The sequence below is a fragment of the Rhinolophus sinicus genome, chromosome 16 (genome assembly GCF_057876585.1).
Source record: "Rhinolophus sinicus isolate RSI-liver-muscle chromosome 16, RSI-T2T, whole genome shotgun sequence".
Taxonomy (NCBI): Eukaryota; Metazoa; Chordata; class Mammalia; order Chiroptera; family Rhinolophidae; genus Rhinolophus; species Rhinolophus sinicus.
The window spans coordinates 6,613,230-6,629,823 of NC_142516.1; the positions used below are offsets into that span (position 1 = coordinate 6,613,230).

At 48.9% G+C, this 16,594-nt stretch overlaps 1 protein-coding gene across 13 annotated transcripts in view; it reads right to left on the reverse strand.

The window, feature by feature from the left end:
* Positions 1–2,219: 2,219 nt before the first annotated feature.
* Positions 2,220–16,594, reverse strand: part of ODF2 (outer dense fiber of sperm tails 2) — a 28,343-nt gene continuing 13,968 nt past the window's right edge. For 5 of the 13 annotated variants that reach the window (XM_019728725.3, XM_019728730.3, XM_019728726.3 and 2 more), the window contains 13 exons: positions 15,838–15,909; positions 14,627–14,698; positions 14,389–14,505; positions 13,580–13,765; positions 12,945–13,054; positions 11,090–11,225; positions 8,818–8,928; positions 8,582–8,686; positions 7,424–7,582; positions 5,994–6,094; positions 4,168–4,330; positions 3,620–3,745; positions 2,220–3,240 (listed from right to left, as the gene is read on the reverse strand). In XM_019728725.3, the coding sequence (XP_019584284.2) occupies positions 3,052–3,240; positions 3,620–3,745; positions 4,168–4,330; positions 5,994–6,094; positions 7,424–7,582; positions 8,582–8,686; positions 8,818–8,928; positions 11,090–11,225; positions 12,945–13,054; positions 13,580–13,765; positions 14,389–14,505; positions 14,627–14,698; positions 15,838–15,909 (1,647 nt within the window). In that variant the 3' untranslated portion in view covers positions 2,220–3,051. Of the gene's footprint in view, positions 3,241–3,619; positions 3,746–4,167; positions 4,331–5,993; positions 6,095–7,210; positions 7,583–8,581; positions 8,687–8,817; positions 8,929–11,089; positions 11,226–12,944; positions 13,055–13,579; positions 13,766–14,388; positions 14,506–14,626; positions 14,699–15,837; positions 15,910–16,594 lie in introns of those variants that run through there. The other 8 variants (XM_019728731.3, XM_088793628.1, XM_019728735.3 and 5 more) reach the window with 2 other exon arrangements.

The following is a 16,594-nucleotide window of genomic DNA, read 5'->3' on the forward strand; positions in this document are numbered from 1 at the left end:
GCTGGTGGGGCAGCTGCTGTGCAAAACAGTGTGGCAGTTCCGCAGAAAGGTTCGACCTGCCGTTTGACCCAGCAATTCGCCTAGATACCCTGTTTCCCTGAAAATAAGACCTAGCCGGACCATCAACTGTAATGCATCTTTTGGAGCAAAAATTAAGACCCTGTCTTATCTGAGACATATTAATTTTTCCTCCAAAAGATAGCATTAGAGCTGATGGTCTGGCAAGGTCTTATTTTCGGGGAAACACGGTATCTATGTAAAAGAAATATGTGTCCGCACAAAACATGTTGCATGTTCATGGTATCATTACTCATAATAGCCAAAAAGTAGAAACCAAATGTCCAGCTGATGAATGGCTAAATAAAGTACAGTGTGTCGTAAAAATGAAGTAGAAATACAACAGGGATGAACCTTGAAAACGTTATGAAAGTGAAAGAAGCCAGTCACAAGAGGTTACATGCTGTATAATTTCATTTGTGTGAAATGTCTAGAGTGACAAATCCGGAGACATGGAGATTTTAATAGTGGTTGCCAGGGGCCCAGGCGAGGGGAATGGAGAGGGGCTACTAATGAGTATGGTTTTCTTTGGGGGGGGGGTGATGAAAATGTTCTTAGATAATGGTGATGATTGCACAACTTTGTGAATATATTAAAAACTACTGTATTATACACTTAAATGGTGAACTTTATGATACGTGAATTATATCTCAAGAAAAATATATACAAAGTCTGACAATTAAGTTTGTGAACTTATTGCAATGATGTTGCTAACCTTTTTTGACATCAGAGGGATTATTCATTATGAATTGGTACCAACTGGACGGACAAACATTTAACCAAGTTTACCCTTCGGAAGTGCTGAAAAGGCTGTGTGAAAAAGTTAGACGACCTGAACTTTTCACCGATTCATGGCTCTTGCATCACGACAATGCACCAGCTCACACGGCACTGTCTGTGAGGGAGTTTTTAGCCAGTAAACAAATAACTGTATTGGAACACCCTCCCTATTCACCTGATCTGGCCCCCAATGACTTTTCTTTACCCAAAGATAAAGGAAATATTGAAAGGAAGACAGTTTGATGACATTCAGGACATTGCGGGTAATACGACAGGTCTGACGGCCATTCCAGAAAGAGTTCCAAAATTGCATTGAAGGGTGGACTAGCGCTGGCGTGTGTGCATAGCTTCCCAAGGGGAGTACTTCGAAGGTGACCATAGTGATATTCAGCAGTGAGGTACGTAGCACTTTTCTAGGATGAGTTCGCAAACTTAATCGTCAGACCTCGTATAATTCACCTTCACCCAGGAGTCAGCTTTAAATTAGGACCCTTTAACTTTTGACCCTTCTTTTGCCCATTTCATGGGATCAGTTTGAGGTAAGAAGGCTTCTCTCTGGAGTTTAAAACAATATAAACGTTTTTCATTGTTTGGCTCTTTTACAAGCTCTCTGGACAAAGAAAAACAAAACGTTGTTGGGGGAGTCCCAGCAGTGGACTTTAAGAGAGGTGTTTCCCACACCAGCATTATAAATACAGTGCCCTGCACTGAGGTTTTCATTAGTTTGATGAAAATATGAATGAGTTATATAAATATGTATGCACATTGGAGAAAATTGCCAACTGTCTTTTCTTGGTAAGGTCTTCCTTCTAAGTTTAAGTCCACTTATGTTAAGGGCATGAAGACAGGCTTGGTTTTGTGGCAATGGTAACTGGAAGTTGTTTTTCAGAACTTCCTTGGCAAAATTAAAACCTGAAAACTACAAAAGTCACCAGAATTTGGGGCGGAAAGGAGTTTTCTGGTCGTGAAATCCAAACATTGAGTGGGGCCCATTGCCTCTGAGGACATAGGACACAGGGGAATTCTCTGGTGTTTCGGACTTGGGTTCGTGTGGCTGAGAGAAGACAGATCGGATCACTCAGAAGGCCAATGCCATCTGGAACGAAAAGGTTAGGGTTCACCACAATACAAAATTTGTTCTCTAAAGAATTTTTCTTTTAAATACAGGAAAACGTGGAGAACAAAAATAGCCAATAATCTTACCATTCAGAAACCAATTAATGTTTTAAAAACAGTAATTTATACACATCCCACCTTCCTCTTAACAGCTAACATGACCTGCCACCAAACACAGCAATGCTTCTAGTCAACTCACGGGATTTTGAGAGCACACAAAGGAGAAAGAAGCAGTATGGTCCAAAAATGAAACAAAGAGCCTAATGTTCCATGTACCAAGTACTTTATAAAAATGTTTACTGGCTCTCCTGCAGCATTTAACTAAATCATTTTATAAGGGGGAATGGGGATGGGTAAAGGAAATCAATGGAGTCTTAAATATTGATTATACTTAAAAGCTTTTTGTAAAACAACACAAATATTTCAAGAATAAGTACATTTCTATCTATAGATACAAACCTGCAAAGAGAAACAAAAATCAATGAGTTTGGGATTACATTTTTAAAAGGCCAACTGGACATGAGCCCTCGGTTATCTACTGTGAAGTGCATGAGGGCAAGTGGCCTCAAAAGACACTCGGGTATGACAGGTTTCCACTGGGCTTGGGAAGGGAGCCTTGGGGAAAACACTGTACCCACGAAATAAGGAAAACCAGTGGACATACCCACAGCCCAGGAGGGGCAGTGAGGACCTCTGGCTCATAGCTCCTGCTGGTTCAGGTCCTAGAAAACCCAAGGGAGTGCTAAAGAAGGCTTCTGGGGACTGGAGGAAAAAAATCTAGTCCAAACGTGCTCTCGGGAAACGAATGAGCAAAGTCATGGTGAGTTCAAATCTGCTTCCCTAATAGTAGTAGATTTAAGGCCTGGCAAGATAATGAAAAACTTCCATTAGAGAGGAGAGAACGAAGTGGTCCCTGTTTCTTCATCCCCTGCTGCTTGAGGGACTTTCATGGAGCCTAGCTGAGGACAAGATCCTGAACTGAACAAACTTCATCACTGGGAGAGAGGAAAACCACCAGGCTTTCCAGGTATGGCTTGGCAACTCAACTCCTCAGTTCCCATGACATCAGTCTGGGCGTCTGGCCCAAGACCAGCGGTCTCAGGCGGGCGGAGATCTGGAGCGGATGGGAGAGCTGGTCAGGTAGGTGGTATAGGGACTGTCCCCAAACACGTTGGCATAGGACGACTTGAGGAACTGGACGTAGTTCTGCATGCTGCGGTTGGTGCTCTCCGACTGCTCCAGGCGGTCTTTCAGGTCCTGCAGCCGGCTCTGGTAGCGGCGGTCAGCCTGAGGGGAGCAGGGCATGCGGCAAGGTGAGACGTCCGCAACAGACAAGTTCATGGCCACACAGAGCTTTATTAGTGGTTGCCGGGCTGACCGGGAGGGGAGTGGGGAGTGATTGCTAATGCATGTAGGGTCTCTTTCTGAAGATATTCTAAACTTAGGTTGTGGTGATGCTTGCACAACTCTGTGAATATACTAAACACAATTTAAATGGGTGAATTTTATGGTATGTAAACGAAGTCTTGATAAAGCGGTTAATAAAATGATTAGAGAAAAAGAAAAATATGTCATGTTCATAAAAACAACCAACAAAACACTTCGCCCTGCAGGCCCAGGAAGCCAGAATCTCGCTCCACAACCCCCGGCCCTCCAGCCCACTCACGTCGTCACGGCTGCGCCTTAGCTGGCTGAGTTCAGTTTTGGTTCTGCTCAGCTGGGTCTCAAGGTCCAGGATTTTGTTCTGGGCTGCTCGCTCCTTGGAGACTGCATGTTCCTTGGTTTGTTCCACCTGCCCAGAAGGCACAATGGGGGTGCTGCTTACCTGACACCTAGAACACCCAGCAAGGAGAAGGCTGGGCCACTCCGCACTATCGGGTCTCCCAGACAGCACCAGCACATTGCCACGGAGACTTCTTTGGAGCTAAATAGGGAGACAACCTCTGCATCCAGCTTTCCCTGCCCTTTCCCAATACCCATGAGTCATCACCTAAGATGTGGCAGACCTGTCTGGGTCCCAGGCAGGCAGTAACTGCATGAGCAGTCGTGAGTCAAGTGCCAGGTCCTTTATAGTAATTGAACATTTGATCCTTATGGAGAATTCTGAGGCAGGTACTACTATATGCCCATTTTTCAGATGGGAAAACAAGCTCAGAGAGGTTAGGCGATTTTCCCAAGGTCACAGAGCTAGATAGTAATGGAATTGAGACTGACCTGCCTCCTAGCATCTTCAATGGCGCTCTCCAACTGCCTTGCCAGCGTCCCACATTCCCGCGTTTTCTCTTCCAGCCGCAGCTGGGACTGGTGGATTGCCTCCTCCCTCTTGGCAATCACCTGTAGGAACTCGATATTCTGGGCACTGGTCGCTTCCAGTTTCCTAGGTGAGAACACTCGGTCAGATGCTGCCCATACCCCTTCCTCTCGCTCCACCCCGCCAGGGGGCTGCCAGCCACCCCTGGACCGGGGCTCTCATCACACCAAGACTCTCCAAGGAGCCACAGGAATAAACCAAAGGAATCTGCGGATCAGCCAGGAGGCCAGGAACTGCAGCTGGAGCAGCTGTATGAGGAGCAGGAAAAACAAGCACAGACTGAGCGTGGCCTGTGCTAAGTGCACGTTATCACATGTAATATGGCAACTGGCAGCTTGGAAAGGTGGGTTCCATTATGATCCCCCCTTTGCAGATGAAGAAACTCAGCCTCAGAGACGAAAAGTCACTGGCCCGTCAGCACAGCTGGCAGGTCTGGCAGAAAACCCCATGCCCTCAACTTTTTCTGTTCACTGATGCCTCCCTCAGCACAGGGACTTCAGCTGGACCACTCAGTATCCTATGTGACCAGCCATGGGGCAACAGTGACCATCCTGATGTGCACACAGTCCCCACTGCACTTCTGGAACGTGTTCCCATGTAAGGAGCTCTGCTATTCCTGCTGAATCCAGCTGCATCTTTGAGGCCAGCAAAGCGGAGCCCAGAAGGGGACCACCTGGTTCTAGTCCCTGCCTGCAGGCTACATGAGCAGGTACAGCCTCCTAGGACTTCAGGCCCTTCATCTCTAAAACGAAGGCTCCAGCCCTCACTTTACAGATGCTGAAAGCTCTAGAGCAGGGGTGTCCAAACTGCGGCCCGCGGGCCAACTGCGGTCCACAATCCATTTTTAATTGGCCCGCAGCAAATTCCAAAAATATATTTAGTTTACTTAAATAAACCAGGTGAGGCAATACGTACTTCACCTCGAGTGAGTGGCCTGGCTGTTTGTGTATTTTACCGCATATGGCCCTTGGTGAAAAACGTTGAAACAAGTTTGGACACCCCTGCTCTAGAGGGAGATAGTCAAGGGGCTAAGTCGCAGCTTTGCCAGGTACCAGCTATGTTACCTTGGGCAAGTCACTTAACTTCTCCCCAAGCTCAGTTTCCTCATATTTAAATTGGAGTAATACCAACTACACACTAACTACACTGTACATTTCTATATGCCAGACAATGTGCTAAGCCCTTTGAAGATTATCTCATTGGAGACTCACAATAACCCCCTGAGCTAGACTGTTTTCCCTACCTCGAGCCCTTTCTCAAAATGAGTAAACAGAGGTTCAAAAGGATGAAATCATGGGCCCCAAGGCCAGGGTTTCTAATTCCAAAAGATGTGGTCTTTACCTCTGACGGCCTGCAACAGTCCACAACTGACAGAAGGCTCAGAATGGTCTTGGGGAAGGCGCAGAGCAGAATGAGGGGAGGAGAATGCCCCCCACTGTTGTGTACTGGCTCTGCGGGTTTGCTTAGATGAAGCATGCCTGACAGCTGGTGCCTAGGGGTGGTCTTGATCACACTCTTCTGGGGCGTCCCCCGCTGGCTGAGACCACCTTCCTCTCTCCCACAATGCTTACCACTGCAATGGAAGCAGCTTTTCCTCTGAGGTCTGCCTCAGTACCTTCCAGGGCCTTGAGTCCCTCAAACACTTCCGCACACTAAGCCCAAAGCAGCTAAGTGGCTGAAAGTCTCAGTTCCTAGCAAGACGACAGAGATGGGGCCAACTGCCTCTAACCTCTCCAGTTCATCCACCTTCAGACTCAGCTGTTTATTTTCCTTCTGGGAAGCCTGGTGTTTCTCTCTCGCCATCTCCAGCTTGTCCCCCTGATGTTCAATCTAAAATGACAGGAACACAGACTGGTTTACAGAAGAACTTCCCGATCCAGCCCTCCCTTCTCCCTGTGACCTGTCATCCACACCCAGGAAAGACGCACGCTGCCCTCAGCAGGCGTCCAAGTCTCAACGCACATCCTGGAGGAGAAAGGAGAGCAGGGACAGGTTAGGCCCAACTCCCAAGACTGAAGGCTTTCCTGCACTGAGAGAAGCCAGGTTGGATCCTGAAGAACCATGATGACGCTTTCTTGATCAGGAGAGGCCCTTCAGTGGGATCCAGGGCAGACATGAGAAGGCAGAAGCAGACGGCAGGTCGACACGACACACCAGGGAGCTTTACCAATTACGTTGTCAGTACCGCTGACTTCATTCTCCCCTGAACTGGGCACAAGTGCAGGCAAGGCAACAGGAAGTGTATGAATGCTCTCAGGCAGGCAAGTCTGACAAGTTAGCCAGAGGGCCGCTTTACGCAGAAGCCTCAGACAGCTGGGCTGGAAAGGCCGTCAGAATGCTCAGGTTCGAGGGGAGGCAGGTGATTGAAGAGTACTGAGAACATGGGCTTGAGAACCAGACAGCTGGCTGGCTGGGTTCCCATCCCTGTTGACTAAGGATTAGCTTTGTGACCTCGGGAAATTACTTCTCCCCTCTATGCCGTGGGCTGCTTTCTATAAAATGGGGGAAATAATACACCTCAGAAAGTTCCTGGGAGAGTTAAAGGAGACAATGGTGGAGCACAGGGCACGTGCTCAAAAAAAATGACAGCTACTTTTATTATTATTACAAGGAAGCAGGTCAAGAGAGGGGAAGGGCCTTGCCTAAGATCACACTGCAAGTGAGAGGCATGTGATTTCTTAGGCACCATAGGCGAGGTTCCAGTAACTCGAGGCAGATGGCTTCTAGACAAAGGGAGTCCTCTTTCAGGACAGAATCTCAGGCAACAGATCTGTTAAGAGCAGGGAAGGCAACTAAAGCAAGAGAACGATGGCAAAAAAGGACATCTGCGGCTTGCCGTCGGTGGGTGCATGGCTGAGGACAGCAGCAGAGTGTCAAGGCCAAGGGCGGAGGCAGGCGGAGACTTGGAGCACTTGGGGACGGGGCAAGAGCAGGGCCCAACCAATCGAGTGACGGCTCCTACAAGTACAATCACTTTGTGCAAACACGAGGCATTTGGCACACCAGACTTTTATTTCACAGCACTGATGATCGCTCACCGCTTTCAGAAACGACAGCCAAGGAAAAGGAAGTGGTCCTCCCTTGGGGGCGTGCAGCTCATCTGGGTAAGCGGACCCCTGATCGGGTCAGTTCGTGGGTCCCTTTCTGCCATTCCCTTACCCGGCTGCGCAGGTCTGATATGATGGCTGTGAGGTCGATGTTCTTCCTCTCGTAGCCCTGCAGCTGGTCTTGGCACTCTGCCAGCTTCGCCTCCGTGATCTTGAGAATGTCAGGCAGCTGCTGCAGGTCAGCCAGCTGGGACTGGAACTGCCTGCGTGCCTGGAGCAGGGGAGAAAATCCCACCGTCGGGAAGGGCCCAGCTGCTGAAGGGGCCAGGCAGCATCCTGTGGAGTTAGGGCAGGGCCACCCTGGCCCCAGATCCACAGACAGAAGCACAGCCTGCTCTCCTGAAGGCCACTGAGGGTGTCGGGCTGTTCTCTGGGGGAACACACTTGCCCTTGACCTGCCACCTGGGCCAGCCACTCCTTTACTCATTGAGTAATAACACCAGGACCCAGGCTAAGGGCTGTCGGAATTATTCAGTGAATTCATACAATAACCTACAAAGTAGGTGCTGTTGTCCCTGCATAAGGACACTTAGGATCAAAGGCTCCTTTGCCCAAGGTCACGGGCAGAGACAAGATTAAAGGCTAATCTAACTCCCAAGTGCCTAGGAAGGCCGTCACAATCTATAGGTCAGAGGGAAAGGTACGAACTATGTGGCCGTAGTCCCCCCTTGTATTAAGGAGGCTGAGGACTAGAGAGACGCAGTGACTTGCCCGGGGGTACGCCACAAGTCAGGACTCAGCCCATCTCCAAGGTCACTATGAATAGGATCCCTTTTCTTCTAGAAAAACAGCCAAGCTGTCTCTAGGAGAATAAGGGTTTCTCGGGAGCAGGACATGAGGCATATTTTTTGGTTGGCTCCAAACAGACACCACACTGAATGCAACAGGCACACCTAAGACCTTGGCAAGTCTGTGGATTTAAATCCACTTGAGTGCTCCAAGCAGCAGAGATTTATTTTTAAGGAAATTGGAAAAAGAAGAGAACCAGGAGGGAAAAGGGGGTAAAGGAACACAAGAGAGTGGAGATGAGATAGAGGAAAGAGCACATACCCGGTCGAGGGACCGGCCCAGCAGTAAGAACATTTGTCGGTCTTCCTTATCCACAGCAGGGAGGGTGAAGGCAAACAAGAGGGTCGGACGGACGGACGGACGGATGGACGGACGGACAGGGAATTGGGTGGGGGGAGAAAGCCAGGAAGGGGAGCAGTACCGCTTCAATCTCTTTGTTCATCTCATCTTTAAGGATCTTGTTCTCTTTGTCACAGCGTTCCAGCTGGGCAGCCACTTCGTCTGCTTCCAATCTGGTCTTCATCACCTAGGGACCAGGCAGCAACGGGCCGTCTTGGGCAGAGCCCTCCACCCCCTTCCCAGGAGAAGCCTCATGGTGAGCCCCCCAGCCTCCGGGAGATGCTGCCCAGGCAAGGCAGGGGCACCTGAGAGGCCTACCTGACTCTTATAGTTGTCAATCATCCCCTCGTAGTTCTTAACCGACGCCTTCAACTGCTGGACCTCCAGGTGTGCCTGATTCAGTTTGTCCTCCATCGGAGCGAAACAAGCCTAGAAGGGGTGGCTCATGAGTGACCAACCAGAAGGTTCCAGAGCAGGCGGTCATCCCACCCTCAGTTCCTATACCAAGGGGCCAGCAAAGAGAAGCCCCACCTATTCAAACCCACACCAGCCGTTTTCCTCAGGCGCGTCGGAGCAAGATGCCTAACAGGACCAACTCAAGCGAATATAGATAAAATGAGTGATGTCTGTGTTTTCTTGTTCTTATTACAAAAGCAATAACAATCACAAAAGAAAATGGATATAAGACCAAGAAAAATGACTCATGATGCAAGATACCTTGGCTTATGGCTACCTACTGACAGCTGTGTAGTGACTATGTTTTTCAACAAGGATGGGAGTATACTGTCCAAACGGCGCTGCGACACACTTCATCAATTGACAATTACATTATGAACGCCTTCGGAGGTCAGTAAATGTCCTCTTTCAACCCAAGTGCTCACCTTCGCAGATGGGGCAAAATAAGTCATGCATCTCAATACAATAAAATAATAAGCAGTCATTTTTTTAAAAAGAGATAAAGCTTAAAAAAACTGACCTAACAATACATCCATGAAACATGGTTGAAGGAGGAAAGCAAGCCGCAGAATAAGGGATGGATGAAAGGGTGTGTCTGTGTTTGAATATGTTAGTATTGGGGGGGAGAAACTGGAAAGATACACATCAACAGTTAACAGAGACCTTTACTTCCACATCCCATTTCTGTAACGTTTTAAGATTTTACTATGAGCAGATTTCACGTTTGTAATTATAATACCTAAGAAAATACACTTCTACAAACATCCCTGAATGGCCACACTGTATTACACCACACAGATACCATCCTATCACTAACCTCTCCACTAACTGTCATACTTGGAGGCTGTCTTTAATTTGCACGACAACCAAGGAGATACCCTACCCTCCCACCAGAGTGGCTAAAAGGAAAAAGACTGACAATGCCAAGAGTTGACAAGGAGACACGCAGCAACTGTTAACTCTCATGTGCCCCTGATGGGAGTGCAAATCTGTACAACTATTTTACTGTGTGGTGACATCTACCAAAGCCGAACTTACGCACACCACCTTACGACCTGGCAAGTCTACTTCAAAGCGTGTAACCTGTAAAAACACACCAACTATGTCCATCCAAAGATGAACAAAGATGTCCTACAACCCAATGTCCACCCCCGTAGAATGGATAAATGTGCTGTGGCAGTGTTACACTGTACAGCACTGAGAACGAACAAACCCCCCCACACCCAGGGGCAACCTTCACAAACAACGCTGAATAAAAGCTACGTAGGCACCAAGTTCAAACACAGGCAAGCTGATCTGTGATGGTATCAGTCAGGATAACAGTCACCTCTGCAGGGGGTGTTTCTAAACAGGTGATGTCACCGGGATGCCAGTAAGGTTCGATCAGGGTGACGGATAACACTGTGTATTCATTTTATGAACCTCTTCGTATGTTGTATTTTCTTAAAATTAATCTTAGTTAACAACAACAACAAAAATCAGTAAAAGATGTTACTGTCCAGCTCAATTGAAAACCAAGATCAAACCTGGCTCTGAAATGTCAACCTCTGTTCAGGTGCCTCTCGCCCCAGGACTCTTAGGAGGGTGTATAGCAAGCAGTTAAGAGCTAGAGCTCCAGAGTCAGACTCAGGTTCAAAGCCCAACTCCAACATCCAAGGGCAAAATCTTGGCAAGAAACATGACCTTTCCCTAAGCCTGTTTCCTTTTTCTATAAAGTAGAGATAATAACCACATTACTGGGAGATTAAAATAAGAACTAACGCACGTGAAGGGGCCCAGCAGTCCCCTTGGAGTGTCAATGTTAACCTCAAAGTCATGTCTATTGCACGTGCCTGGGCTGAGTGTGTCATGTGAGGCATTTCACATGCATCCCCACATTCTCACAAAGACCTCCCACTAAGGAAACTGCAGCAACAAAGGATGAGATCTCTCACCCAGGTCAGAAAGCAGCTAGTAAGAGGCAGAGCCAGGACTTGAATCTGGGCCTTGCTGAATCCAAGGCCCTCCTCAATCATGCTGCCCCCTCCAGGCCCTCTGAAGACCCTCATGGTCATTTCAGGGGCTCAACCAGGAATGCCCAGCTATCAGCAGCTCCGCTGTCCCAACTGCCTTGGCCCCAGCTCTCACTACAGACCTTCAGCCTCTCATTCTCTAGCTTGAAAGCAGAATACTCAGCAGTCTGCCGGTGTAGTCTCTCCACCAGGCTGTCCCGGTCTTCCCGCATCTTCTCCTCCAAGGTCTGTTGCTGGTTTACAAGATCTGTCACTCGGCTGGAAGGTCACAAAATGAAAGCAGACAAGGGGAATCAATTACACACAGGTTTTGAGGAACCAGGTCTTTGTGTGGCGTGGGGTCAAGTGTTCCTACTCAGGCCACATCCCACGTCTCGGCCTGCTTCCTAATCTCCACTCTGAGAAGCAGCTGCATTGTCTTGTCCCGGCACTGCCACTTGTGATATCCCCATGTATCCCACCTCTTGTAACCGACTTTAAGATTTGTCTCCTATACCATCCCTCCAAGACTTCTCCGTTCTGAGCCTCCCAGGAGGCCAAGACACTACCTGACGACAAGGACCAGAGACTCGACCCCTTCCCCACGCCTGACAGCACCCCCTGAATCTCTCAGCCAATCAGGTCTTGAAATTAGGGCAGAACTCCCAGACTGGGTGGTCAAGGATACCCCAGGGGTCCCTCTCCCTCTGGAACATAGCACACTGGGGTTCTGTGTCTCCCAGGTGAGGGCAGATGCCATGATTGGCTTGTTCACGTGTATGAACACTCACCTAGCTCAGGCAGGAATTGCAATAAATGTATATGGGATGAAGGGAACGCAGCCAACTCCGCAGCTGGCTGCCCACCTGCCCTTATACCCTCCTCCTTCCCCTCAGTCACTTACCAGGGCTATAATCCAAGATCACAGCTCAGGGGCTCAAAGAAACTGGGGTCACAGATGCTTACAGACGCAACGCAGAACCTTTCCATAGTGTATGCTCTCAGTGTCGATCAATGATGGTGCAGTCAGCAAATATTTACTGATCATTGCCGAGGCCCAAGCCAACACATCTATCGTTTGACCTGGCAAACTCCTCCTCACCTTAAAAACCCAGCTCAGACTTCCCTCCTCAGGGTACCTCTCCCCTATCCATATATCCTTCCACCTTAATTATGTTTTTTCCCATTAGATGGAGAACTTTCTGAGGCTAGCACCTGGCATAAGGCCCTGCACATAGCAGGGTCTCAGGATATGTTTACTAAATTGAGCTGAGTACAGCAAAAGACACCTCCTCCAGGAAGCTTTTCCTGACCGGAGATTAAGTTAGTCTGCTGTGACCCGTCCTTAGCCCAGGGAGCCTAGGTCCCTGCAGCCCCATCTCCTCTGCTGGAGCACAGGCCTACCCCCATGAGGGCAGAGAACACATTTGTTGTTTTACTGCTGTAACCCTGAAGGCCAGCAAATAGCCTCGTATATGATAGATGCTCAATAAATATTTTTAAACGAATGAACACGTGAATATAGCTGACGCTGACAACACTTGAATAGTAACTGTAGAGTACACTTTTGTACTGTATAGGCCAAGCCTCTGACATACTGACTGGTTGGCAAAACAGCAGAGAGACACAGAGATTACCAGCCAGCCCATCCCCCACTATGCCTGGGCCCATTTCCTGTGCTGCGCAGATTAGGACCCAGAGCTGGCCCAGGAGCTGGGGTTAGGCCTGGCCTCTGTGACCAGGGGAAGCCTGGCCCTCCCTCCACAGCGCTTGCTGATGGGGTAGGACCCCAGGACTGGGGCAGGAGCCAGGACCCCAGGTCCAACCAGAAAGCCCATCTCAAGGCTGTCCACCTCTCAGTCCAGTGCCAGCCCTGATGGAAGACACCGAATGGCAGCCATGTGAGTGATGAGACCTGCCTCAGGTCGCCAGCCTCCTTCCCCCTGCACACCCACTTCCCTCCGTCCGCCCATGCTCCCTCTCTTAGCACTGACGTACTCGTTCAGGACAATAATTTCCAGCTCGAGGTCCCCCTTGTCTTTCACCACTTGGTTGTAGCGGCTCCTCCACGATTCCAGAGTGGATAAAGCTTCAGCAACATAAAGATCCTGGGAACACGGGACAACAGGGCCTGTCAGCCTGGTGTTAGTGCTGAGGCCAGGGTAGCTGGGGGCTGGGTCACTGGGGTGACCCCTCACCTGGGAACTTAAACCTCACTCCTGCAATCCCTCTCTAGAGAGCACCAAGAGTGACAGTGGGAGGCTAGCGGTGGATTCTAGAATGCCAGCAATCACATGCACCATTTGCAAATCCTTCCTTAACTATCATTCCCACCCACAATATTGATGTGGTTAAATGGTCCTACATACCCTCCAATCATCTCCAGCCAGCCACCCAACCCCATTAGCACCCTTTCATCCATTTAATCCCTCCCCACTACCCCCCCCTCTACCCGGCCAGCCATCCCACCAGCCTATTCCCCTGCTCCACTGCCATCTTCCCTGAATTCACCCACCCGGCCACCTCTACCCAGCTTTTCTACTTGCATTCAGCCACCCACGCACTACTACTCACCTATCCAACCACCGTCCACCCCCCGCTTCGAGCAGCCCTCCTCAGGGAAGGTCTGTTACCTTGTCAGCAAGTTGCACGTGCAGCTGCTCAGCATACTCCTCGCTCTTCTCAGCTCGTTCCTTCTGGGCTCGGATGGCCTTCTTCAAGGACTCCTTGTCTCGGTCTCCCTTTTGCTTCAGTTCCTTCAGCTGCTCCATAATGGCCTCCACTTCCGCCTTGTGCTGGTTCCCACTGCGCTCCAGGTTCTGGGAAGGGGAGGTTAGGGGTGAGGGAGAGAGGGGTGAGTAAGAGGGAGGAGAGAGAGACAAGAAAGGCAGGGGGGAGGCAAGGCAGAAAGTCAAGGGGAGAGAGGGAGAAAAGAGGCCCAGTAAAAAGAGGAAATGGGGGAGAGGGAGAGAACGGGTCACCCACTGTGTGCAGCACCTCTGTGGGTCACTGAACCCACCAGGTCTCAATGTTAGAAGTCTTCTGCGATCCTTCCCTGAACTCCCAGCATAGTGGTCACATATCCCTCAGTCACTCAACAGAGCTGTGACCTCAGAAGGTCCCTGGCTTACACATGCAAGCAGCATCCGAGACCACCCTCTCCCGTGGACAGTTAAGAGAACTGAGGGCTAAGGGATGAAGTGACTGGCTCAGGGGCATGGAACCCAACCCAGTCACTGCGGGGAAGGGCACTGAAGACCTCCAGGTCCACTGCTCTTGCCATTGTCCCAGAGTCTCTCTGGAGCACAAGTTCTTTGGCAGCAGCTGCTCCATAATCCTTTGGGGCAAAGCCTTCCTGAATATGATAGCCTTGGCCAGGCCACCGCCCTTGGACTGCCAGGCCACTGCCCCCATCTTTCCCACCTGTGGGGCCAGCAGGTACCTTGATCTGCATGCATAGGCGACTGTTCTCGGCCTCTTTGCACCGAAGCTGTGCCTGCAAATGCCCTCGCATGGACTCCATGGACTTAGAGAGCTCGGATGCCGTCTTTGCTTGAGCCTTTGGAGAGACGGAGAAAGTGAAAGGGCTAGGATTTGAACCCACGTCTCCAATTCCAGAGCACACCCTACCCACTAAGCTCTGCTGGCCAGTAAGAAGGAACAAGTGTCAGGGATGGTACCTTCTCACATTGTATTTCCTGGAGGAGCTCTTCCAACTCCTTGTCCTTCTCTTGGAGCAGTAACACCAGGCGCTGAAGGGGAACACACACCATCGTGAGCTCCCTGGGGAGGGCAAGGAGGCCCAGCCCAGAGAGGAGAGAAACTCCTGTGGGGGCCTGGCCACCAGGGCCCAAGGTCCAAACACACTGGCCCAGGTCACAGACCCTGGTGGGAAGCAGCTAACATCTGTATTAAATATTTAAGACAATAAACATGTATTTTATTTTGTAATTTAAAATAAACTAACGTTAATTGTGGAGAACACCGGAACACACACACAAAACCACAAAACCGCTAAAGAATCCCCACAACCCCCCCCCCACCCAGAGACCCAGATACACTGTTAACATACATTAAGAAGTCGTAAGTCATTTTGTTCCACAACTTACACTCCCACATTTGCCCTAATGTGATTAAATCTCCTACATCTTCTGAAACAGCAGCTTAATGTTTCAATTGACAGATGTATCATAATTTGCAAAAGCCTCTGGAGCTGGGAATGCAGGTTTAGGCAACATCACGATTCCTGCTGAGTCTCGATTCCTGCTGAGTCTCTCGCAGCAATGTTTAGCGAGGCACTGAGGGCCAAGGGCCAAACCTTGGCAAACGTGGCCTCCATCTCCTTTCTCTCTATCTGACTCACAATAAGCACTAATACATCCAAGACTCCAAAAGATCTTGGGACTTAAGAAATCTGTTGAACTTTTTGTTCATGCCCGCCAATAGTTTCCCAAATGTATTTATTTGGCCATGGATCAGCCCCCCCCCCCCTTTGCTGCTTGCACCCATTAACATCTTGAGGAACTTAGGGTTCCATGGAATAGACTTTGGAACACGCCGCCTTGGGAGAGATTCCCAGAATTGGAATTGTTGAGTCAGAAAGTCTGTGCCTTTTGATAGCTTTTAATCCATAACACAAATAAGGAAAGTCAGGTGACAGATTCTGATGATTTGTTAAGTCCACCACCATCACCACCATCCCTCAGGTTGGTGTCCAGCTTGGTGGTTCAGGTGATCAACTAGACAAGCCCAGTGGATCAGGTAGGACAGGGGACATCAGCCCATTTTACAGATCATGAAACTAAGACCCAAAGGAATGTCAGGGCGGGGCTCCAGCTCTGTTGCCAGTAACCCACAAGAGCAGGCGGGGGCAGGGAGGGGCTTTATGTACCGCTTTCTCAGAGTCCGCTTCCGCCAGCCGTTTCAGTAATGCTCCTTGTTGCTCCATCAGCCTATCAGAATCCTTTGAGGGAGGACAAAGGGAAAGCCAAGTCATGCAGCAATGAACCCCAGTGGCTACATCCTATCGATTCTTTTCCTTTCCCAAAATTCCACTTCTAATTACAGAAGTAATAAATACATTACATTCTCATGATAAAATATTTAGTGAACACCGATGAAGCTCAAGTCGCCCTCATCCCCATCCTATTGCTACTAGTAGTTTGATGAGTGTCCTGTCCATCCTTTCTCTATGCATTTACATATAGTGACCCGTAAAGAAATAGTATGTTTTGGGGAGCAGGGGGGTGGGAAGGGATTAATGTCTAATTTTACCAAAACGATATCATACTGTATTTTTGTGCTACAACTTGATCTTTTTTTAAATGGCTTTGTTGAGATATAAATTCAGCTACAAGTCACCCATTTAAAATGTACAATTCAATAGTTTCTGATACATTACATTATTTTTTTTAACTGTGGTAAAATATTTATAACATAAACTTTGCCATTTTAACCATTTTTAAGTGCAAAATTCAGTGGCATATACGTATTTATAGCACATTCACAATATTGTGCAATCATCACTAACACCAGTTCTGGAACATTTTCATCATCCCAAATGGAAACCCTGTACCCAGGAAACAGTCAGTCCCCATTTGCCACTCCCCGCAGCCACCACTAATCTGCTTTCTGTCTCTAACATGTTA